Raw genomic sequence first — 23,955 nt, forward strand, 5'->3', positions numbered from 1 at the left:
CCCCGATTCAATTGAGCTGAATCCGAATCTGAAGATTCAATGCCCATTTGGAGAATCAGCAATTTGGCCATAGACACAGCTTTAAATGTTTTTTCTACATACCTTGCAATGCTGGGGCAGATCGAGTGTCCCACAGGAGTGTGGGGGGCCCCCCCACATGCTTGGCAATGAACCCGGAAGTGGACTGGAACTACTTCTGGTCCACATCCGGGTCCGCTGGGGAGCATGCTGGGGGCCCCTCTGAGGCTCAGCAATCACTCATGGGGGGGACCCCGGGTGCCTCCCCAGAGCCAAAAGGCACCAGTTGCCAAGCCAGGTGGGTGTGGGGGACAAGCACGCTCTCTGGCAGACCCGGAAGTGGACTGGAAGTGCTTCTGGTCCACTTCCAGGTTTGCTGCCAAGCGCATTGGGGAGCCCTCCATGCTTCTGTGGGATGCTCCATCTGCCCCACCACCACAGCATTCATGAGCTGCCTGGTACCTAGAGATATGTAGAAAAAACGTTTAAAGCTGTATTTATGTCCAAATCACTGAATCTCTCTGAATTGACTCGGAGGGTTCTGATTCGATTCGGAGAGATTGAAGGGTCCTTCGATTCGATTTGGATTTGGAGATTTGGTCACCGAATCGAGCCGAACCTCTGCCGAATCGAATCAGGGACTAAAGCTTCGCACAGCCCTAATGTCCAGCCACTTAACATAAGTGTACTGATGGTACTTACCAGAAGTTAAGGCATCTTATACCAACACCAAAGTCTTTTTACATGTTTGGTAAAGCAGTGGTTCCCAACCTTTTTTATACTGCCAACTGGCAAACTCAAAAGAATTTGGCGGATCAGGTATAGAAATAGCTAATTTACATATTTAAATGATGCAAATTTGAATATGTGAAAATTTACATTTTGGTCCACCTCCCCACCCTCCACCCCATGCATTTCTCCACCTGTATCCCCCTGTGGTTGGGGCTGGGGGATTCTGCCTGGCCCAACGCAGGCCCTGGTACCTGTACCTTGCCGGGCACAGCCAAAGTGGTGGGAGTGGGCCACGGTGCATGGAGCCAGCTGCCTCCTTCCCAGGGTTGCCCAGCCACCCAGCTTTAACCCAACATGTGACTGCCGATGACATGACCTGCCACGACCCAGCAGTCAACCCTTTGCGGTCCAGTGGTTGGGAACCTCTGTGGTAAAAGACTATGCAGTCTATACAACTGGTTCACTATGGCAGTCTATAGTTCACTATGGCAATCTACTATACCACTGCTTAAAAAGGCCACAGAACAGTTTGGAGCCAGTATACATATGTGACATAACCAAAAGGATCCATCTAACCAATCAGAAAAATGTCTTTATGTAATCAATATAAAGAAATATGCTCTAGAACACTGGACTACATTTTCTAGACCAGACATTTTCCCTCTGCCTCTTCACCACCCAGAATTTGCTTCAGTGCAAAGGAAATATGTATACCCATAAATGGTTCTTAGAGTTACTACTTTAGGATTCTCTACAAACAAAGCTCATTTATATATTACCTGAATGAAAGAAGTAACCATTTTCCATATCCATTTTTTAAAATGTATATCTTATTGTTACTCATCCTGGATGTAAGTTCTGTCAATAATTTCATTTCATGACACAGGAAAAGCTACTTTAACTCTACGCTATTTCTGCAGGAAATTTGTAGAGGTGATTGGGAGGAAGTGTCATTTTTCTTCTCTCTTACACAAGCCTTGTGATTATTTTGATGAAAATTCATCTTGATAAGCTAATGGACTCTCATATAGGCAGGTATGAATGTGGATAAGTGTGTTGGTATATGTGGATAGATAGGTAAATTGATCTTGAAGCAATGGCCTTAAGAAAAGGCCCAAGGAAGGGTTGTTATTTAGGCTGTGCTTTGCTGAGGGGCTGTCCAAATAGACAGAAAACTGCTTTCAAGGAATTAAAAGCTATTCAGTTTTTTCTCTGTGTAACCAAGCTAAAAATACTTAATTTAATTTAACTTACAAGAAGTACAAATGCAGGCGTGTTTAGCAGTTATTTTTCTAAGTCTGTTTTAATTAACTTTTTTTTAAAAATAGGATTTCTGTTATATAGGGAATTTCCAGGAGACTTCCTCAAAAAAGAGGATCAGAAGCACTGAAGCAAGAAAGACATTGTGCAACCTACACTCCTTTCTCAATCAATGAACTGGGATGGAGGAGTCTGCTCTCAGAGCAACACCATGAGGTTGTGGGAGGTAAACAAAAGTGCGACCCTGAAAGACCAGGACAAGCGTTGAGAGTAATGGTCAGTCACACTTAACAAGTCAGTTCAATATGGCTAACAATGGGGTTTCCAACTTCAACCTTTCTTCTGAAGGGTTTACTGTACCTGAATGTGGATGGGGAAAGATTCTTGTTTGTAGGAGTGCTGGAAGCACATACTTAGCAAAAAAAAAAAAAATAGCATGGGCTTCAATTCAACACAAGACAGAAGGTGTCTGGGGTATGTGTTGAGTCCACACAATGCTTAGCCACACTAGTTTTACCTTCTCCAAAGAGCAATGCCAACTGCTAGACCAGCTAGAGCAGCTTCAGGCACCCTGGCAGAGCAGGGATTATGGATGACTTGAAAGTTCTTTCAAGGCAGGCTTCTCCCTCAGCTGTTGAAACCTTGGTAAAACTGAAATCTCTAAGATTAGAGTCAAGCTTATTATTTTTAATGGGAATTTGCATGTTAAAGATTTGTCATAAAATTAGTCGTGTTGACATTTTATAATGATAATAGAAATAGCAGTAAAGAAAACTATGCAATTTACAAATCTTTTGAATTATTAAAAGTATTCCAAGATCCTCAGAGTGAGGCATAATAGATGGGAAAATATCAACATACATTGCTGGCCACTGACTGCTGTTACCGAAAACCTGTTCAGTTACATGATGGGGGTCTGAAACCAAAGGAAATAGGACTCTTGTGTGTTGTGCTGTTATAACATGCATAGTGTATCCATACATGACAAATAAGATGCAGTTCTTAATTGAGCCAATCCCTAGGGCAGAGGTGTCCAAACTTCTCAAAGATGAACTACAGCAGCATTCAATACAGATCAACTCCTTGATTTATATTTTTTTCTCCCTATTCCTATGAATTAATGTGTTTCCTTAGGTTCTGAAATGTATTTAACATGCAAAGCCATAAATAAAAAAAGAAATTACACAACAGGAAGCAGTGAAAGAGCAATGTTTCTAACTACACATCTCACGCTGTAGTTTCAGAATCATGTCTTTTTGTGCACATGGGCTTTAATTTAGGTGGCTCAGAAGTGCAACTGTGTGGTGCAGGTTGTATAGCTTGAATTTTTCTGCTACCCTGTTGTTCATTTCATTCTGACAACGTGCTCTTGGGAATTCTTGTCATAGGTTTTCGAAGTACTTCAGACACCTGATAAATCAACATTACAGAATACCTTTAAAACTTGGGTGAATCATCTGAAAGAAACTTCCCTTAAAAATATACACTTGTGAGGGTTCCCTGTATGAAACTTATGTTGCCATATCAGATATGTCCTCAACCAGATGTGTTATCCTCACTCTCAAATTTGCACACAAGCTGCACATGTACCGAATTTGATAGCAAAATATAATCTGCAGTGTGCCACACTGCATTTTTCTCGCAAAATAAAAGCAATAAAAATTTTGCTAGAATGGGAAACAAGGAATAAGATTAACTTTGTAGGTGTAACTAGGCTCAGACTGTACAAAAAGGCAAGCATTTCTCTGCTTCATAATTATCACGTTTTCCTTACAGAATCTTTACAACAATGGCTTTCAAACAACAACTTTTCACATGCAGCTTTTATCACTCCCCAAATATTTCTAGAGTCTCAGGTACGTTGTTTCAAACAACAGTCTAAAGACTGAATATTATTATGAGGAAGTTACTGTTGAAGGACCAAGAGCTTATTAAGGCCCCGATTCAGCAGAATAATTAAACATATATATTACTGTACGCTTAAAGCCTCTGCTTCAGCATTCTGTTGACCTGGTGTTGTAAGTCCTTTTTCTTCTGCAGCACTAAGACAGCGTAATTATGTTGCAGGTCTTTGGCACAGTTGCATTTAAATACAGGAGACACCAGATAAACTCATTTTTTCTTCTTGTAGACGTTCTGAAATTAAACACTTTATTGGTTCATACAAGACAATTAAAAACAACAAAAATTTCCTCATAACAATTCATAAAAACTAAAATGACTTTTAAAAAGAGCATATGGAGTAAAAACCAAACCCTCGCATGGTACCACTAACAAAAGAAACACACTTTTTTTTTCTTTTCCTTTTTTGCTAAAAGAGAGATTATGATTATGTATTTGATGTCAACAGGTGCACTTCATTCATCATCTGCATGAAACTAGGTTAGGTCTCCATAGGCCACAGTCAGAGTTATTAAGTAAGTAAATATGCCACCGCTTTCGTGCCTTCCTTTTATTTCCTGGCTTCTTCAGTCTCATCTGGCTCTCTCTCTTGATGCTCTCTTTCCCACCTCATTTCTTTCAACTCTTGTCTGTATTTCCGTTCAATGAACCGTTTCTGATGGGCCATCTGGGGAAAGTTATCTGACATGGGGAGAAATATTTTACATTAATAAGAGGAGGAGAGAGAACAGAGGAAGCTTCAATTCTTATTTTTTTTTTCACTTTTATGAGATGGGGGGGGTGGAGAGTCGCATTGTTTTCACTGTGCCTCATTCATATGTCCTGCATCATAAGGCCTTAGTTTCAAAATGATTTCAACATTTGTTTCCTCTGCTACAGAGCACTGCTAATTCTGATGCACTCAGAAATAGTATAAAATGCTGACATGGGAAAATGGACAAGCAATACTTGAATTTCATATTTTGTTTCTTAGGTAACAGGTAGACAATACTGGAAAAATAAAGTGAGAATATATTCAACACACTCTCAGCAGGATTTTTTGTTTGCTTTTTAGTTTCTCTCATTCTTTGTAAGTGTTGTACAGATGTTCATATTAGCATGATCATTTTTAGAGCAAACAAACACAGGCTAGATAGCCAGAATAATACCAGTGTTCACAATAAGAAAATGACAGCATTGCGCTGAGTTAATGTAACTGCATTTAAAGCCACTCTCAAGATGCAGCAAGTTAAGCCACAATTCTGTGGATATAATGATATTTAGATGAATACTGTGACCTGGATAATTGGTATTTGGCCAAAGATCAATTCAGCCAAGACCAACCTGCTAAGGGTGGACAGGGAGTAAACAGCTGGAGGAGACAACAGAGATGATATCAACCCTTCTGATTAAAGGCATTTGTCTGTCAATAGTCATCTAGGTTTGCAATTTCGAGGTGGAGCTTTTATAAAATCATTTTACAAAACTGACTAGAATAGTCTTCAATTACCATGACAGCACAGCTGGGAGGATGTGACCTTACTGTTCTCCATCCAAGCCTTTGTGACCTAGACTATAGCAGTGTGTTCTATCAGGGCCTATGCCCTGCATATGTTCATAAATGATACAAGAAAATAGAATCCAGCGGCATATAGCCAGCAGTGAACCTCACTGGGATCATATGGTTGTAGTGTTCTGGGATTTGCATTGCATTCTATGTCTAGGATGAATTTGAAGATATTAATTTTGACATATAAAGCCCTAAACCAACCTTGGACATATCTGCACCTGACAGAATGTTTCTCTTTCTGGATAATGCTACTGCAACATGATGTCCAGAGAGGCACTCACGGAGAGCTTCATTTATAAAGGGTGACAGCATGTGTGTATTTATGTAAGGAATTTGGAGAGCGTGTTGTCCAAGAGCACCTCTGCACCACGTCTTTGGTCTGAAGCAATCTGAATTTCCTAAGCTTCCTAACACAATGCAAGAGACATCTAGTTGGTGGGACTCCTGGTGGAGTGGGATAAAATGTACTCTATTGCTTGCTTTGATTTTTTGACAAGAACATCAACAGGTTTTATTATGTTACGCTACTGGGCATCATTCCTATATAAATAGAGAGCATTTAATTATCAGGGCAATTACAGCTTGTGTACAGGTATCTTTCTGTATTTAAAGATGGAAGCTATTTAAATAGGTAACAAGCCCACACAGCTTAAAAAGAAAAAAAAGAAACTTTTAAACATCTTTAATAGGGATCTGGAGGTTTTTAATTTAATTTGCTGTGTGTACCATAAAATAAAAACATAATTTTCACTATGTAACCTGTAATTTATATTTAATTCTCAATTAATTTGATGGTACATAGCCTCTACATATTTATGCACCATTCATGATGTAAAGGATAGAAAAAACCCCTCAATCCTTTGAAGTTATTTTTAAACAACACTTAAGGCATGACAAAAAGTCACACACATTACCCCTATATAGTCCCAAAAATATTTGTCTTAAAAGACCTTTAAAATGTTTAGTTGGCAAGGCTTGAATTTTATGGATTGTTATTACTGCTGTAATAGTTTTGAGGAATGGCATTCTGAAAGATAATGTTAAGAAGCAAAGATTTTGTGTATGCATGATCTGTCCATTGTTGATTATTTGGAAAGGATAACTGGATTCTAGAACTGCTATGAAACTATTTTAGGGCAGACCCTTAGCTGGTTTGGAATGATACGTCTCCACTGAAGATAATTTACAGAAACAGAGAATCTACTCCTGCGTTCGGGCCCTTGCCTCTTCAGTCAGCATTTAAATCGTTATATGCATGTGTAATACACATCCAAATTAATGTTTAACATGAATACTTGCAAGCATGTATTTGTGTGTGCATATACTTATTCATTTAATCACTTGTGAGTTCCTTACCATGGAATGCCACTGAGGCTGTCATGCACGTTAGCATAGGCTACTTCTAGATCTCTGTACAAGCAACGAATTTACCAACTAATTGGGGCAAGGTCTTGCTGAAGCCCTTGTTTTCATGCAGTTCTGAAGCCCAGAGAATGAATGCTGTTGCTGTTCGCTCTTTCCCTCCCTCTCTTTCCTTCTTAATTCAGCAGCAGGGGAAAAGAGGGGAAGAACAGCAATGGCAGTGCTCACCCCCTGGGCTCCAGAGCTATACTGCCCAAAAGCAAGGACTCCTGTCAGACTTAGCATCAAGAGCTCACATGCGACACAGCCAAGGGGGGAGGATTGGGGGGGGACACTGTTCTGCCACATCCACTCTGGATCTGCCCCTGCATAGATTCTCTATATATTGATTGAAACAAACAAAACAAATATATATGCTACAACAGGAATGCACCTGCCATAGTAGATAACTTGCCTAGCAAACTAATCAAATCTACCTCATTGCACTCTGAAGTGAGGAACTCCCAAGTTATTATGTGCAATGCAACAGGGTACGCCTGATATCTTGGAGAGGTACTGAAATAGCTACCTTTAAAAAAAAAAAAAGCTTTGGGCATTCTATAAACTACTTTACCTTTCACAAAGTTCTATGGGAAATATTAATGAGCCAATCTGTAGCTTAGGACTTAATGGCATTTTGCACATATTCTCAGTTCTGTTCCCACAAAACCTGCACCACACTCCATTAAAACCCAACCAAGTACAGTATTTTACTTGAGTCCCCAAGAAAACCCCTTACATTTTTCAAGTGCATCCATTGCAGCTCCCATTTCTGCTTGTTGAATACTGTCAATGCCAAACAAAAACATGTTAGAAGTTAATTTATTCTTTATGGTATAGAGCAAAAAGTTTCCCAGAAGCTGGAATTCAGATTACCCTGACACAATCAATTCTTCAAATCATCACTGTCAGGCTTCTAAGCATAAATGTGACAATAATGTAAGCATAAACAAATCATTTCACAAGTATAACATCACAATTCCAATAGCCCAATGTTAATCTTAGATTAATAATATTATTAGACTATTATCGTTCATAATTCTTTAGTAAATCAGATATTGTACCCAAGAGAAAAAATTGAAGAAAAACTAAGGGATCTGAATGCTAGAAAATCAATGATACTTCTATAAAACAAGAAGTATGTACCATTCTCTAAGACCATTATGAAATATATTTTCCTGTGCCAACAAATAATAGAAATGGATGGATTGCTCATAGTCTAGGTACAGACATTACACTTTTACCAGTGTAAGTGATCGGAAACCTGTCTATAGAAGTTCAGTGCACAGACTGATTTAAAAGTGGAGGAACCTGGTATAAGATTTGCCCCTTTCAAAGACGAATGTGTATTCTGTTTGCTACCAAACTAAACTATGCCGCTTACAGAAAACCTTGCAACTTCAGTCTTTTTAAATGTCTGTACATTTACATAGCAATCAGTAAAGGGATGTCTTTGTCTCTTAAATTGGGACTGTCCAACTTCTAAGCAGCTTGGGGCTAAACAGGTAAGCAGAGTGAACTGTTTACAGATATTAAGACATAGTCTCATTAAAGATAAAGCAGAGAAGAGGTTGCAGAGCTGCTACTCATACTACTTCTGTGGTTAATAAGAATTCTCCTGAGTGCCCACAATAAAATTCACTTACTAAAATCATTTAATAAAGTGTTATTATACCTTGGGCCTTTACCACATCCTATTCGTTCTCCTTTGAAATAAACAGCCACCGTGTATGTCCTGGCATGAGAAGGTCCCACTGTCTGCAGGGTCCTGAAATAAGAAAGACACAGTGTGCTCTAATGTTTGCTCATGGCATTAAAAAATAATCTGTTTGTGGAATATATAAAGCTTTTATTCTATTCAGTCCACTTAGCAAGATTAGCAAGACACAACATAAAAGGGTTGATTGCTAACTTGTATATATAACTTTAACTGGAAGATAACGTAAGTTTGCGTGCAATAAAACCAAAATATTTTCATACACTTTATCTTTGTTAAATTTTTTTTTTTGTTTTCCACAGGCCCAATTTAAAAAACAAGCCACGATCTGTAGGCAAAAATTCAACAATGCTTATACAGTTGCTTCACTTCTGTGCATCCAATTTGAGTTGCATGCACAAGTATAGTTGTGGACCAACTAAACCAAATGAACTTGTGTAATGAAATTCTGACCCATGAAATCTGAAGAGATAAGAAGCTTTGACAGGGATTTGATATTAGATATGCTGCTTCTCAATGTGGCAAGTATCACAGTACAAACAACTTGTCCTACCAGCAAAGGAAACTTACAGTTTCTGTCACTTACGGGACAACCTTTCCTTTGAGTGAGAGTCCATGATATGCATCAGCAACCACCTCAAGGGGAAAGAGATAATTCCCTAGACACACAATGAATCTGCTTCTTCTATCTTTTCCTTCCACTCCAAATCTCTCCTCACTGTCAAGATGAGTTCTGTCCACTACCCTGTTTTTTTCTGGCAAGAATTGCAATTGCACATCAGTTTTTAAATCATCTAACCAAACAAGTCTGCATCGAGGAACTCTGTAACACCAGACATAAACAAACAAAACCCACTGCACAAAACGACTGACTGCAGTGAAACAGATAACCCCAAGGGAAGAAAATTTAACAAGATAATAGGAAGATAACTGTTTATGGCTAACTCTGAACCATACTACAAAAATAAATTTATCATCATAACAAAACAAAGCAAACATTTGGTCTTTGATACTCAGTGGATTTTAACAGGAAACGGGAATCATTTCTTTTGAATCTTTCTCCGTCTCTCAAGATAAGGGAGTAAGCTCTTAGATAAAGGTATTGAAAAAGCAGATGTGCAGAGCATCAGTTACTGTATAACAGCAATCACATTTCTAAAGTGCGCTGATTTTTCCCTATAACCCCCAGCTCCATTTCATCTGAAACTTTACTTCAGTAAACATGAAAAATGTACTAGAGTTTTCATTCTATACACAATTTTGACATTATAAATAACACCGATAATAAAAACCTTGCTTTTATAGCATCTATCTATCTTTTCTCTAGGTAGTAATATTACACCTGTCATTGTAGTTCTTGAGTGGATGTGAAAGTGCAATACAAACTATGAAATCTAATATCTTCCCTCTGAAGTGTATATTATTCCTTTTTTACATCTGGGGAAACTGAGGCACAATGTTTAAAAGGCTTAAATGATATCATACTGAAAGTCTGCAGCAGTCCCACCAACAGAACTCAGGTCTCTTGACTCACAGCCAAGGCTTGATCTAAGCCAGTGGGAACCAACCTTTTTGACTGGTACACCACAAAATAAGCTCCATCCCCTCCCTGAGTGCCATTCTTATCTCTTAACCCTGCCTGATTCCTTGCTTTGTTCTATTTCCTGCCTGATCCCTTGTTCTGCTCTCTGGTTCCCTGCTTTCTGACGGATCTACTGCATGCCAAACAAAGCAGCTGAGTGTGTCATAAGTAAAATTGAGGACCATGGATTGGGCAACCCTGATCTAAACAATTTGCCTTATCCCATTCATTGAACTTCTATATTCCAAGTACTCTTTTCCATATTATTACACGTTATTCTAAACCAGGGCTGTCCAACTGACAGTCCACAGGTATTGAACATGTGGCCTGTGGACCTGTGCAGCCACCTTTTCTGCTGCTGACAGCCAACATGGCAGGGAAAGATCCTGAGGAGGCCACCATCTCAGAGTGTACTGGTGAGCCTGAAGGCCATGGCCCTGGCCGTATCCAAGTTGGGCTGCCCTGTTCTAAGGGAAAATTCAGTTAAAATGTAGTGTAAATGCAGAGCTTGATGTAATGTAAAAGGCATTATATTTGTTAATTCAGCCCTGCAATGGTTAAAACACATGGAGCAGAAAACATTGGTTCATCAGTTCTACTTCCAAACACAATGAACCTGGATGACTTTTTGTGTCTTTATTTTGGAAGTAGGCTAAATTATTTCTTCAAACAATAGGCAGAACAATGTGCATACAAGGTGTACTGAAATGGATTCTTAAAACAAAGCCACTGTTTGGAAAAGATGCTCAGAACCTGATCACAACTTGCACTAAGTAAAACAAAGCAATGGTTTGTATAAGTAATATGTAGGTCCTTACTTGTATAAAGGAATGTCTGGCTCTTTTCCTTCTGTTCTGAGAGTGAGGCAGCATTGCTGAAGCTGGGATTTTGGGTCATTCCAATCCTGATTTAAAATGAACTCCTATAATAATTCAACAAAATAGCCTGAGAGTTTGTAGTAATCACCCAAATCACACTGATTTTTTAAAAAGACAGAAATAACACATGAAAGCAAAAAAAAATTGACTGATTTTACCTTTAACCGTGGAAAAAAGCACACGTTCATGAAAGTATGAACATATTCCAAATCCTTATCAATGTAAAGTGCAGCAATAAAGGCTGAAAAATAAAATATTTAGACATTACTACTCATGGTAGAGAAGTGTAATGATCCAAATTTTGTAGCACCATCAGAGTATTTTTGAGTGCCCTTAAAGCATACCAAATTAGGCTTCACAATACTGCTATGATGAGCCCAGTATTATTTCAGCATACACAGGAGGAAACTGAGTCAACCAAGAGGTTAAATAACTATCCCAAGTTCACACAGAAAGTCATTTACAGAGCTGGGAACAAAACCCAAATCCTAATCCTCTGATTTAACCAGCAGACCATGACTTCTTAGAAATAAATCTCTATTGGATACTGTATAAATGCTTAGGTATAAATCACCATTGTTTGTGAACAATTTCCATTTACTAAAAGGATTTGGCAAGAGTCAAAGGCTCTAAACTTCTCACAAAATGTATAAAATTGTACTGGATATGGGATTAACTTGCTTTGAACAATATTTATTACCATTTTACTTGCCTTGGAAAGAGAACAGCAAACGCTTTCGTAAATGGACTGAAAGGTCATTTAATTTCGTGCAGCTTCCTCTAAGTGTCACTGCTTTTTTGTGGAAATAGACTTTTGAAACTTCCTATTGGAAGACAGCTCAGTGAAGCACACCGATACCCCTGCACTCAAGGATTATTTTTGCTTTTCTTTTACCAATAACAAGAGCATGTCAATCACAAAAGCCTCTGCTTCACTGGAACTCCATACCTTCTCATTCAGCTGCCAATGAGTCCTACTCTTATGGACATAATTTTGACCTGGGCGTTATTGAAGTTATTCATTTCTGAGCGCAGAGTTTTATAACTGCAATTATCTGGAGGGCCCTATTAAAGCTACGTAAACAAATAAGCACTGGATTGCACCTGCAATCATCACCTTGCATCTTCTTTCTGTTCACAGAGAATGTACAAATGAAAGCTAACATTTGAAAATCTGTCCCATGAAGCCACAGGTCTTAAAACAGCATAATTCAAAGAAAACCTGGAATAAGATATGTATTTTTAATAATAAACTTGTTTTAAAAAATGATCTGCTGAAGAAAGACTTGAGGAAAATAGCTAACGTATTTGCTAAATAAGAGCTGGTAGCTCCATATTAGCTCAGTATACTCATAACGTTACTAAGCTACAAAGACACTTGCCCCATTTTTCAAAGGCTTGTCCTTTTAAGTATTCTTTTACAAATCTGGTTAACATTCTGTATCAGCACTCACATTCCAAGAGATCGGCCAAAGTCTTAGTCCGAAGAGCCACAGGCCTCTTGGTCTTGTCATTAGTGATGGCAAATTCCTGCATACCCAGCTCTTCTGCTACTTTAGCTTGTGTCCTGTTGTTCACCAAGGAGCTTCGCAACAGCTGTAAACAGAAACCACAAATTTACAGCAAATGGTATTAAATTGGATGAGTAAAGCAGATTGGTTAAAAGCAGCTCTTCAGTCTTTCTCTTCTGTACCTAACTTATTTTAGGTTCTGTCTATTCTCCTTCCTTTTGGACTTAATGCATTTCTCTTCTTAGCACACCTTAATTCACTGATTCCCAAAGGGGGTGCAATTGGTGGAAGTGTGAGGCAAGATACCCCTGCATGAGGAGGCAAATGCTGTCTTCCCCTGTCTGGCCCCCTGTGCCTGGCTCAGCTACTCCCACAGCACCTACGGCTGCTTCTCTGGGGACTGTTGCTGCTGTAGCTCTCTTCCCCTGCCTCCAAACAATCCTTGTGCCAGCCTCCCTCCAACACTCCTAGCAGCATATGCTGCTGTGAGTAGGTGGACAGGCAGATACACAAAAGGAGCTATGCTTTGCAGCTCGACTTGCACTCCACTTTTCCCATGTGCCTGGGGCTGGCAGGAGGGACCACAGGGGCAGTTGCTGGCACGTGAGACCCTGCAGGAGCAGCCGCAGCAGTGAGGGCTACCTTTGCCCTCCTGAGGTACAGATCACAGGCGGCAGGGGGCAGACAGCGCAAATAGTAGGGCACAGTCTGGCCCCCACCACTCTTAAATGGCACTAGCTAGATCAGCGACTCAACCTTCTCGGCCTCAAGGCCTTCTCCATATCTTTTCTGAATTTAGATCTCAGTGACTTTCAACTGGGGTGCCAGAAAATTAGAAAAAAATTATGGAAGGGTACCTTGAAACGAAAAAAGGTTAGAACCACTGGTACAGAGACTAATTCTTTGCTTAAAGAAAGGTGTATTTGGTGTCACTTTTATAACTTTTCAGATGTAAGAGTAAAGTGTGCTGCCAATTTTAATCTGGAGAAAAGGTATACCCTAGGCATTGAAAGTTTGGGAAATACTGCCTTAAATCTGGAAATGTTCTTATGCACGTTCCATTGCTGGAGGTATCTTTTCATTGCATTAACCTCACCTCCAAGGTCTGTTTGTGTCCTTTCTTCCTACACTTTTATTCCTTTTTCCTGCGATAGGCCACTCTAGCTACATGCAAGGAAAGGAACATGTTGAAAACCAAATAATAAGTAATGCCTGCATGGATACAGCAACACAACAATAGACAAGCCATAATATCTTCCAACTGAGTTGGTGGGAACAGCAGCAAGTAAATGTCTAGGGTTCATTCTATCCCTATCATTCCATTTGTTTGGTGAGTTCTCAGAAATGATCAGGTATACACAACAAAATTATCTGGTAGGAAGAAGAAGGGAAAATTATAAATGTTTCAGCATAAGTATAAATAAGCAAGCTCAGTGTCTTGAAGTCTATATAGGCTATCTACTGAGTACAACCTAAGTCTCAAATACTTGCTCCCACTGTAAAACAAAAATGCAGTATATGTTAAAAGTAACACAGTCTAGCACTACACACCTAGCAAAGCTACTAACTATTCCAGGGATGGGCATGTCAGGGTAGGGACAGAAATTCCTGACTAGATCCAGCTGTGTAAGTCAGCATAGAAGTCCATCACCTGCCCTAGTGTTATAAAATAAGACCAATTCAGGAGAGAATCAGGTTATAATAGCTGATGACTGAGCTGGGAGTTAGACATAAGACAGTCTACTTAGACACAAAACTACACAAAAAACAATTACCTTGTGGAGTTCCTGATCACTGTATTACAGAATTTTAAAATAGATATTTATAATTAAAACAGAAGTAGAAGTCCTTTTCTTGAAGGAAAAGAGCTCCTTTACTTAATGATAATATCAATAAAAAAAATAGTTCTGCGAAGCTGCACACACAGAGTGCTCCCCATCTGAGTTCCATGTCACATTTGCTCGGCTTATTAGATACAAGTTTTATGCTACCTGGCTCTAGGGTGTCAACTGAGCTTATGAAAATCAGATTTATTTTCAGTGCTTGATAGTTCATCTTTGACAAAAGACAAATAAAGAACAGTATGTTCATAATTTGTTTGGCAATGATGTATGAAGCAGACATTCACAACTTGATCTCCATAAACTAGGCTGATGACAGGAACAAGAGTATCATGCCCTGCCATTCCAACTTCCTTTTATGCCCTTCCACATACTAATATGCTTCACAGGATCCACCCTTTCAAAAAAAAACCCAGCAAAACAAGCCACCACAAATCTAACTTAAACATGAATCCATGAAACAGGAATGATGAACAACTATGACATGTAAAGTAGTGTTCCTATGGGACATGGATAGGGTTTTTTTTTTCTTTTTTTGTTCTATGTTTGCACAACACTTAGCAAGACAGATTTCTAGATATGACTAGGGCTTCCTTGGGGCTGTGGACTGAGGTAAAACAAATATTTAACAATAATAATATACATATACGTTATAATACAAATGTATATATAATATATATTATATACACACAATGATATTAATAATGCATATATATTATTACTATTAAATATCTGTCTATATATACATAGACACATCTAGCTAGCTAGCTACATCTTTCTTTTTCCATCTTTCTATATACACATACATATACATATAATTTGAAGATGGAAAAACCTGCTTCTCATCTAGTCCTGTTATTCTCAAACTTTTTCATATCAGGACTCACTTCCTATGTAGCTGAGATCTGGCGAGTACCATTTTAGCAATTTGAGAAGGACAGAGCATTTGTAATTCTCTGACAGGCTTAGAAGACAAAATCTGATCCATCACAGAAGTTACAGCTCAGCAAGTGTGCTCAACTGTAGTTCATTCCAAGTACACAGTTAACTTTGTCTTACACTCAATAACTATAATGTTGGGCAATGTCAGATAAGAAGCCTTCCTCAATTTCTAACTTAAACTGCTCCTTCTAAATCTTCAGATACATGTTTTATCCCTTTCTTTTTTGGTAACATATATTTTGTCACTTTCAGCTACTTGAAAGGCGTTACAAAACATCTTCTGTTTCTCTTTCTCAATATAAAGATGATTAACTTTCAAGTCTTTCTTCATACACATTCACTCTGCACTGGGAATCAATCTTGTTCTTATCTTGTTACTATCACATGGACATCCTTGACCAAGTAGCTGAGCACAAAATTCTAGGTAAGGCATTAAGGCGATACTATATAAAAGTGTTGATATACCCTTGTTTGCTCTCTCCAAAGTACTCATTACCCAAGTCACTCAAATTTCATTTAAGTCTTCAAATTTAACTATACCCAAGGATAGTACTGCTTTTACTTTGCATGTGTAACACCTTGTGCACTTCTATTTATTTTCTGGCTTAAGAAAATTCCATAGTCTAATTCCCTTCCCCACAGTTAGCCAATACATGCACTTGCAAATAGTCAAGCAGTTTAACAATCAGCAAAACTATCTACTAAAACACCTGCATTTGCAATACTGGAAGTGGCTCAAAGGTGTCAAAACCTTGGTTCATGAGTGCCTAAAGAGAAGGGGGCTATGTAAACACTGTGAGCAAACAATAATTGGTTACAATAACTTTTGAAATTAAATCCAAAAACGATACATAGCAGCTCTTGGCTGAGAAAAATGGACAGGCCAGAGTAAAACAGACTGCAAAATGTCAACCGAATAAAAAATGCCAGCACATTCAATAGGCTCATAAATATGAATACAAATTCATGTAAGATGTCTATTTAAATAAATCTCTTTCAAACACTTGGGTGTTAAACAAGCACTCTGCTAGATTCCAAGTATACCAAGTTCATCACTGTGCTTATTAGAGCTATTGATCCTTTTTACAGAGAGAACAAACAGTATTTCATGGATTTTCAGTCACTTTTTTCTATTCATTGTCTGATACAGAATAAACAAAACTTTATTAAAAGTAGTGGGGGCTGAGGTTTAGCTTATTAATCAAATCCAGAATAATTTACTAGCTGTTCCTGTAATTTTTGTCTCTCTCACATTTACTCTGCAGGAATACATGATTGATGGCAGCCTCACCGTTAAGTGCCCTTCATGATGATCAGGGAAATGTATGAATAAGTACTCTGTGGCTACCAATTGCATTATGGAGTCACCCAGGAATTCCATCCTCTGATTGTGGCCTCTGAAAAAAACGAAACATCAATGTAATAAGATCAATAAGCACTCAGGACAAAAAAAGGAATGTTCACGCATGCACGTGCACACACACGCACACACACAGAGATATAAAGAGTAATTTTAAATAAGAGTCCAGCTCATTTTTAAACACATTTAAGGCAATTTCCCGGTCTTAACCAGATAAATTAAAAATTCAATTGCTAGGCTGACTTTCACAAGAAAGCAAGTAAGTTAGGTACAGTCAAACAAAATTACTAGATGGCAGATGGAAGATTAATTGAAAAAAACAAGTCAGTAATATGGTTATAAGGAATAGGACTTCAATGCTACAATTTCCTGCATGAAAAAGAGTTGGTAAGCTAGTTGCCTTCAGTGAGATTTGGCAGAGGCATAACAAGCAGTTTTTGTACCCTGAATGTCAGCTGGGGCAGTGGTGGCCATTCTTGTGCCCCTCTAGATCAGTGCTCCTGTCATCTATCCCTAGCTATGCTACTGAGATTTGGCAGTGCAGAAAATGATCTGTTCATGTATAACATTAAAAGGACAAGTGTCTAAATCCATTATTGACTCAGAATTGGAGATCATCACACATTATCCTACTTGAATTGTAGTAGCCTACATCATGGACCCTTGTGCTCAGTGCTGTACAAATATGGAACATACAGATGGTACATGCCTCAAAAAGCATGAGTTTACTTTCTTTTCCTTTCATTCTACAGGCGAATTCAAACCTATTTAGCTACTGTGCAACAAATGAGGAACTGATATATCTCTTAACTCAATTGATGCTGTTATTCAGTGGTGTCCAAAGTGGCTAGCTAACCTGCAGCAAAAAGCAAACATGGGACTAGATAAGATGGCCTGAGAGGCCTCTTCCTGTCCTATGTTTGTCTACTGTAACTCCAGTCAGGTTGCACTACTGCTTCTAATTAAATTATACAGGGCACGTCTACACAAGAAACATTAACAGGCCTTAGCCTAGTTTACCATGCTGTACGGGCACACATTTACATGTGCACACCCTTTCTGTGCAGTAAACTAGGTTAATCACAACTAAATAAGTGCAATTAGTTAATGCACAGTAACACAGCTTAGTGCCAGGTCACGTGTACACATTAGTGCTGGGTCTGCCCAGCCATTGAGGGGCTGGCCTGAGGCTCCTGCCTGGGAGCTTCTTCTGCCCAGGGCTGGGCTGCCTCTGTGGCAGCCCCTAGCTGCAGGCTATAAAAGCCTACAGCAATTTTGTGCCCTGGGGCACACTGCACGGGAGCCTGGACAAGCCTGTTTTACAGATTCACAGAAGTTTAGGGCTGGAAGGGACCTTGTGAGATCACTGAGTGCTCTGGTGTTCTATGCACAGGAACACTGTAGGCCCTGTGTGCCTCCCTGGACAGGACACAGGCAGCCTCTGCCAGTCCTGTCCCCTAGCCAGAGCAGCTGCTTATCCACAGGTGAGTGTTATAAAGGGATGCAGCCTGCTGCGCCCCCTGCCCAGCCCTGAGATCTCTCCAGGGCTGCTGGCTGGCTGTCTCTGACAGCAGGTCTAGCACCTGCTGCTCAATCCCAGCAGTGCCTCCTGTGTTGGCAGGTGCCGTGGCCCACTGCCCCTGCCACATGGCTCCCAATCCCTTGTCTTGCCCTTGTGCTGAGTGCTGCTGGCCACTGTCCAGAGCTGGCCACACAGAAACAGCTGCACGGGGGCCCAGAGAGTTGGTGTGGGATGCACCACCAGTATGTCCTTCCCATCCAGGCCTGTCCCTGCACACCTGCACACACCTGACCCTTCCATCCAGGGCCCCAACTACAACCAGGAGGCGATTGGAGACCTCATGGAGTTCTGGGGTGACGCAGACGTACAGAGGCAGTTTGCATGGGGCGGTACTCAAACACCCACATTTATGATGCCCTGTTGGGCACTGCGTGGGAGTGAGGGGCACTTCTGGTCTGTGCGGTAGTGCCGCATAAAGATCAAGGCCTTGCGAGAACAGCGGGTGGCCATGACTGACCACAATCGTTGGCCCAGTTGTACCTGCCCCACCCACCTCTTGGTGGCTGCATCCACTAGCAGCTCGGGGAGCCCAAGCCATGGCTGCCTTGACAGCTCCGCAACCCCAAACTCCGCAATGAGGAGTGGCCAGCCAGGATACAACTGACCACCACCACTGCCACCTCCTCCCTGGGAGGGAGTGGGGGAAACTCTTGGCTGAGTGTCAGCCCACTGCGCACCACAGGCTGATGATACTGGGTGCAGCCAGCTGTCATCACCAATGGGGAGGCCTGCACTGAGCTTCCATCCTTGCCAGCCTTTGCCACATGGTAAGTCCTGCACTGGGGTAAGGGCCCTCCCAGCCCCAACCCCTGCCCCGGGCCAAACCCTGGCCCCCATACCTGCCTGGCCCACGCACACTCCCATGGCCCCGGGTTCCACCCCACAGCATGAAGAGAGGCAGGACACAGTTCAAAACTTTTAGCAGTCCATGTCCCCACATCTGGGTGGGCATGGGACTCTCACAACACAAGGAAGGTGTTGCTGTCAGCAGCAGAGTTCTCCTTGGCAGCGGCGGGCAGGGACATGTAGCACTGCCACAGGTAATCCTCCAGGCAGAGGTAGTGGGGCAGCCCAGGCTTGCCCCCAGTGCCATCATACCTCAAGGTCCCAAACCAGGAGCTCAAGTGTTCCTATGGCACCAGGAAGATCAGCAGCAGAAGGACTGGGTACACCTCAGCCTGTACAAACAGCTCATCATGCACTGCCTGGGGCACATACAACAGGAGCATGCTTGGGGTGCAGTGGTGGCATAAGGAGGACCCAGCTTTCATCAGAGAGGGTAGGGGCATGGCCTGACCCCATCCCAGGTGTCTGGTAGCCCTGTGCGCCCCAAGCCTAGGCCCCATGGGCTGGGCAACAGTGCGAAACAGAGCAGTCGGCCTGCAGGGGGAGGGAGGAAAGGGAGCAGGGTCTAGACCCATGGCAGTACATGCTTCCAGGAGTCTGGTCAGGCCCACTTTGGGTAGAGGTGAGGGAGGCAAAGTGCCCGCGACTGGCACCCAACTGCCTGCCAACCCCCGGGGAGCAACTGGGGATGGGGGGCTTGGCCTGTAGCTGCCTGGGCCTGGACCTGCCTGAACCTGCCAGATTTACCTGAGCACCCATGCACAGCTGACCCCCAAACTAAGGCCAAGCAGTGCACAGCCCCTGGTGCAGAACATCTTATCTGTGAAATGTTGCAAACTCTCACTAAAACCTTCCGTCTCTTCCCTCTGCAAGGCCAACATCTGGATGCAGGGGAGAGCCCACTGGCACTAACAGGGATGGAGGCTCCATGTCACTGCCACTCAGCTGTGGAGCCTGCTGACTGCACCAGCAGCAGACTCAAGACTGCACCCTCCTGCTCCAGCACCTGGTGGAGGTGGTGGAGAAGTAGGAGGCACTAGTGCATTCATGGTGGGAGGAGGACTTGGCCCATGAGAAGTGATGGGCAGAGAACACTATCTGGGAAACCATTCAGGAAGATGCACGGGACAAGGCACAGCAAGAGCGCTGGGCTGTCATGAAGAGCCTGGAGCAGGAGCAGATCGAGCTGCTCAGGCAGCAAGGGGCCAACTAGGCACAGGCAGTGGAGGCCACAGACGATGACTGTTGGGTCCTGGACACTGTCTTGGGCCTGGTGGTTGCGTGCATGCCCCCCACTGCTGTTGCCCTGCAGGAGGCCCCCACCTGAGCCTGGGAGGAGGTCTTCAGGTGCCTCCAGCCTACAGAAGCCCCTGGCCTAGCCCCCATCCAAGGTCCACCACCACCTGCCTGGGCACAACCCCGCTGTTGGTCCCAAGGTCAAACATGCGAGACCCAGACATGCCTCACAGGGATGCTGCCCCTGGACTTGGGCAGCCAGAGGCAGAACTGCCCACCCTTGAGAAGCACCGTCCAGCATCACACCACAGGACTAGCCCGCCATGGTCCCCAGACCTGTAGGGAAACAGCCGGGATGCTAGCCGCCTGCCCCTGGGCTTTGCCCCTGTGCACCCTCACCCCACAGCGCCCCCACTCCAGGGCAAAACAAGACTGAGTTGGGTGGCACCCTCCAGGATGGCCTCCCCAGTGGTGGCCTTACCCACCCCAAACAGGTGCCCCACATACCACAGGCTGGCAGGAGTGGCCAATTTGGCCAACGTCAGGGCCAAGCGAGTGTCAGCAAATGTGCCCCAGGTCATCCTGAAGGAACTGACCATCATCCTAGTCATGCTGTACAACGCACTGCCACCAGTCCCAGCTGGCACAGTGGGCACAGAGGCAGCAGGGCTGGAGGGACAGGAGGGCAATGGCAGCCCCAGCATTAATCTCCTGGAGCCCCTCATCATCATGGTTGACAGCAGCAGGGGCCTTGGGAGGGCATGTAGTGGTTGCCAAGGCAGCTGCTGTGTGTGGGGGAGCTGGGCAAAGCGAGATGGCTGTAAGCCAGATGCTGGTAATGGCAGAGGGCCAGCAGAGCAACAGAGGTGGCCAGGAGGATCAGGGGACTTGTTCCTGGGTGCCAGGGCTAGGAGTTGGGGCACACATGGCTGAGAAGTGCAGCTGGGGCAGAAGCGGAGCTCCAACGTGCCGCTTGTGTCCATGCTACACTGCTTCTCTCAGCAGAAGAAGTGTCTTCCCAGACAGCATAGAGTAGGGGTTGTTTTAAAGATGGTTGCCAAGTTCCGGCAGCTGGGTCTGGCTTCATCATGGCTGCCAAGTGCTGCCAAGTGCCTGCATGTATAGACACCTGCCAAAAATCGGTTTCTGCGCATTAAGCTAACACAGAGTAAATTAGTCACAACTAACTGCACATGTAGACATGCCCACAGAGTTGCTTCTTAAAGAAGGGAAAACTGAGGAAATTAGAGATTAAGAAGAGTTACACATGCAATCCAACTTTGTACTTACAGAGTCAGATGGTTAAACCCCACAGTTCTCAAGGTGAAGGCACGTGCTAGAAGCCGAACGTGAGTAAAAATAACTCCAATTGCTTCCTCAAACTCTGTTAGTTTCTGGAGAACTGGAGAAGTCTCAATGAGCTGTCGGTCAGTGTTGGATTCTTGCAGCTGTAACAAAGAAAAAAAGTGCAAACCAAAGAAAAAAGGTTACTATATATTCAGAGTAAAGATCCCTTCACAGAACAGCAGTTTACTGCAAAACAGTGGCTATCTGTAAGTAATGGTAGACTGTGCATGGCCACCTCATACTTGGTTTGATGCCTGGATAATCAAGATGCAGGCAAAAGTTCCATTACTACGTTTTTCCTTTAAACTGAAAAGTAGAAACCAAAATCCAAATTCAAAAGGACACTGTTCAGGTAGCTTTTAATTTCTGAAATGTTAGTTCTGGCCAACAGCAAAAGTATTAATGCCAAATCAGTATCCAACATGGTTTCTGGGACAAGGAAGAAACAAAATCTCCTGCTCAAGTGGAGATAAGGAAGAGAAATAATTAGTGACTCTATCGTGAAAGTAAACTGGGTGGCATCAGTTTAGTGACCTCTGCAGAAACAAGAGCCACAGGTGTAAAAAAAAATAATTTGATCCTCACAACACACGGGGAGACTGAAGTGCTGTTACCCCCATTTTAGAGATGGAAAATCGAGGCACAGAGAGGCTAAACAACTTGCCTAATGTCCCCACGCACGAATCCTGTGGATTTTATTCAAGGTCTCCAAGATGGTGACTAAACCAACTGGATTTCACAAACAAGCAAGGGAAGAGGGCCAGATTTCAGATTTGCCCCACTATCCCAGACCCCATCTCACACCAAAGCTACAGGAATGACTGTGGATCAAGCACTAAAGCAAAAATTTTGCAATACAATTCCTTAATTCCTTACACTTCCTATGATTAACTTAATATCTAAATGGTAAGGCCAGTGAATTATATGCAGAAACTGTTTTCATAGACTTTTTTCTAGGTACAGGGATAAACAGGAAGAAGTCAAAATGCTACCTCTCAGTAGATTTATCTTGCTGTAACTCCAGTCATATATCAAATCCAAGCCAAGGAAAGGAAAATGATTAATCCTCAAAGAGTTGGAGGCTCATTATTTACAAAAAAAAATCACAAAGGCAAATATATATGTTCATCTGGCTACTTGTTAGTAAATTTTCTAAAGGTGTCAAGACAGCTGAATGCTATGAAAAGCATCTTCAGAAATAAAACAGAGCTATGAAATTTATTATAGAAAGGGACACACTTACTTGGAGTGGGTGTAGAGGATAATTAAGCCATACATCCCGCAGGTCCTGCAAACATTGAGAGATGCCTTTAATGCTCAGGGGAGTCATTTAACAAATTCCACAGTACTAAATAAAATGTCATTACTTGAAATACTGAACTATTTCAGATGCTGACTCTGCTTATTGCAAATTCAATACTGCTGGCAAACTAATTTTGAAAATAGTGTATTCACTATTCAAACTGCCTGTAGTTCTCCCAATTAGCTTATGTCAAAAAGGCAGAAAAATCTTTGAACCAAATAAAAACTGGTTTAAAAAGTTAAAAAACCCCCCACATATAATTTGTTTAGGTTGTTAGTCTTACTCATTTCCACAACTTCTCAGCATCCAGTTTAAATGTGATGAAAAGCTAAGACTAAGAAAATACTGTATGTCATGTTGGTTTCCTTCATTATAGGCACTCAACAGCATATAAACACCGAGTTTTAGTGCACTACAAAATAGTTTTATTTCTAACAAACATTATTTTTCATAGACCGACAGACCTTACAAAAAAAACCTAATTAATTCATTCCTGGGCACCGCATAATTTACGTTGCAGTTAATACCTAAATACCCGGTATGTAAGTATTAGGTCTTCCTTAAACATGTAAGATGACCAAGTCCCAGCCCTAATTTGGCAGTAGTGGAGGGATGGCAGTATTAATTGCCATCAAACCCATGCTGCCAAATCTCTGAAGCTATGGGAAGCCTTCTGGGCCAGATGCCATGGTTCTGCTGATATGGCCTGTGGGCCCGGGGTTTAAGCATCCCTGTTATAAATAAACCACACTTTCACTTAGCCTTTAACTACTTAGCCTTTATCTAGTGCAGTGGTTTTCAAACATTATCTATGCAAGCCCCCATGGGTATGTAGTGCTTTCCCAAAGAGTACATGTCTAAATTTTAATAATGGCAGTGAAGCTTCTGATTGGTCAACACACAGTGAATAATGCGGCTGCCACATATTGATGTCAGTGTCAAGAGCCT

General features: G+C 41.9%; 1 protein-coding gene across 2 annotated transcripts in view; it reads right to left on the bottom strand.

Moving 5' to 3' along the window:
- Nucleotides 1-3,680: 3,680 nt before the first annotated feature.
- DROSHA (drosha ribonuclease III) overlaps nucleotides 3,681-23,955 on the bottom strand; it is a 122,692-nt gene continuing 102,417 nt past the window's right edge. For both annotated transcript variants that reach the window (XM_019521541.1, XM_019521551.1), the window contains exons 24-32: nucleotides 22,948-22,992; nucleotides 21,648-21,805; nucleotides 16,625-16,730; nucleotides 12,494-12,635; nucleotides 11,198-11,280; nucleotides 10,980-11,083; nucleotides 8,538-8,630; nucleotides 7,602-7,648; nucleotides 3,681-4,593 (exon numbers count right to left, since the gene is read on the bottom strand). In XM_019521541.1, the coding sequence (XP_019377086.1) occupies nucleotides 4,463-4,593; nucleotides 7,602-7,648; nucleotides 8,538-8,630; nucleotides 10,980-11,083; nucleotides 11,198-11,280; nucleotides 12,494-12,635; nucleotides 16,625-16,730; nucleotides 21,648-21,805; nucleotides 22,948-22,992 (909 nt within the window). In that variant the 3' untranslated portion in view covers nucleotides 3,681-4,462. The remainder of the gene's footprint in view (nucleotides 4,594-7,601; nucleotides 7,649-8,537; nucleotides 8,631-10,979; nucleotides 11,084-11,197; nucleotides 11,281-12,493; nucleotides 12,636-16,624; nucleotides 16,731-21,647; nucleotides 21,806-22,947; nucleotides 22,993-23,955) is intronic.

Source organism: Gavialis gangeticus, unplaced genomic scaffold, assembly GCF_001723915.1.
Source record: "Gavialis gangeticus isolate Ggan-Ray unplaced genomic scaffold, GavGan_comp1, whole genome shotgun sequence".
In the NCBI taxonomy this organism is placed as follows: Eukaryota; Metazoa; Chordata; order Crocodylia; family Gavialidae; genus Gavialis; species Gavialis gangeticus.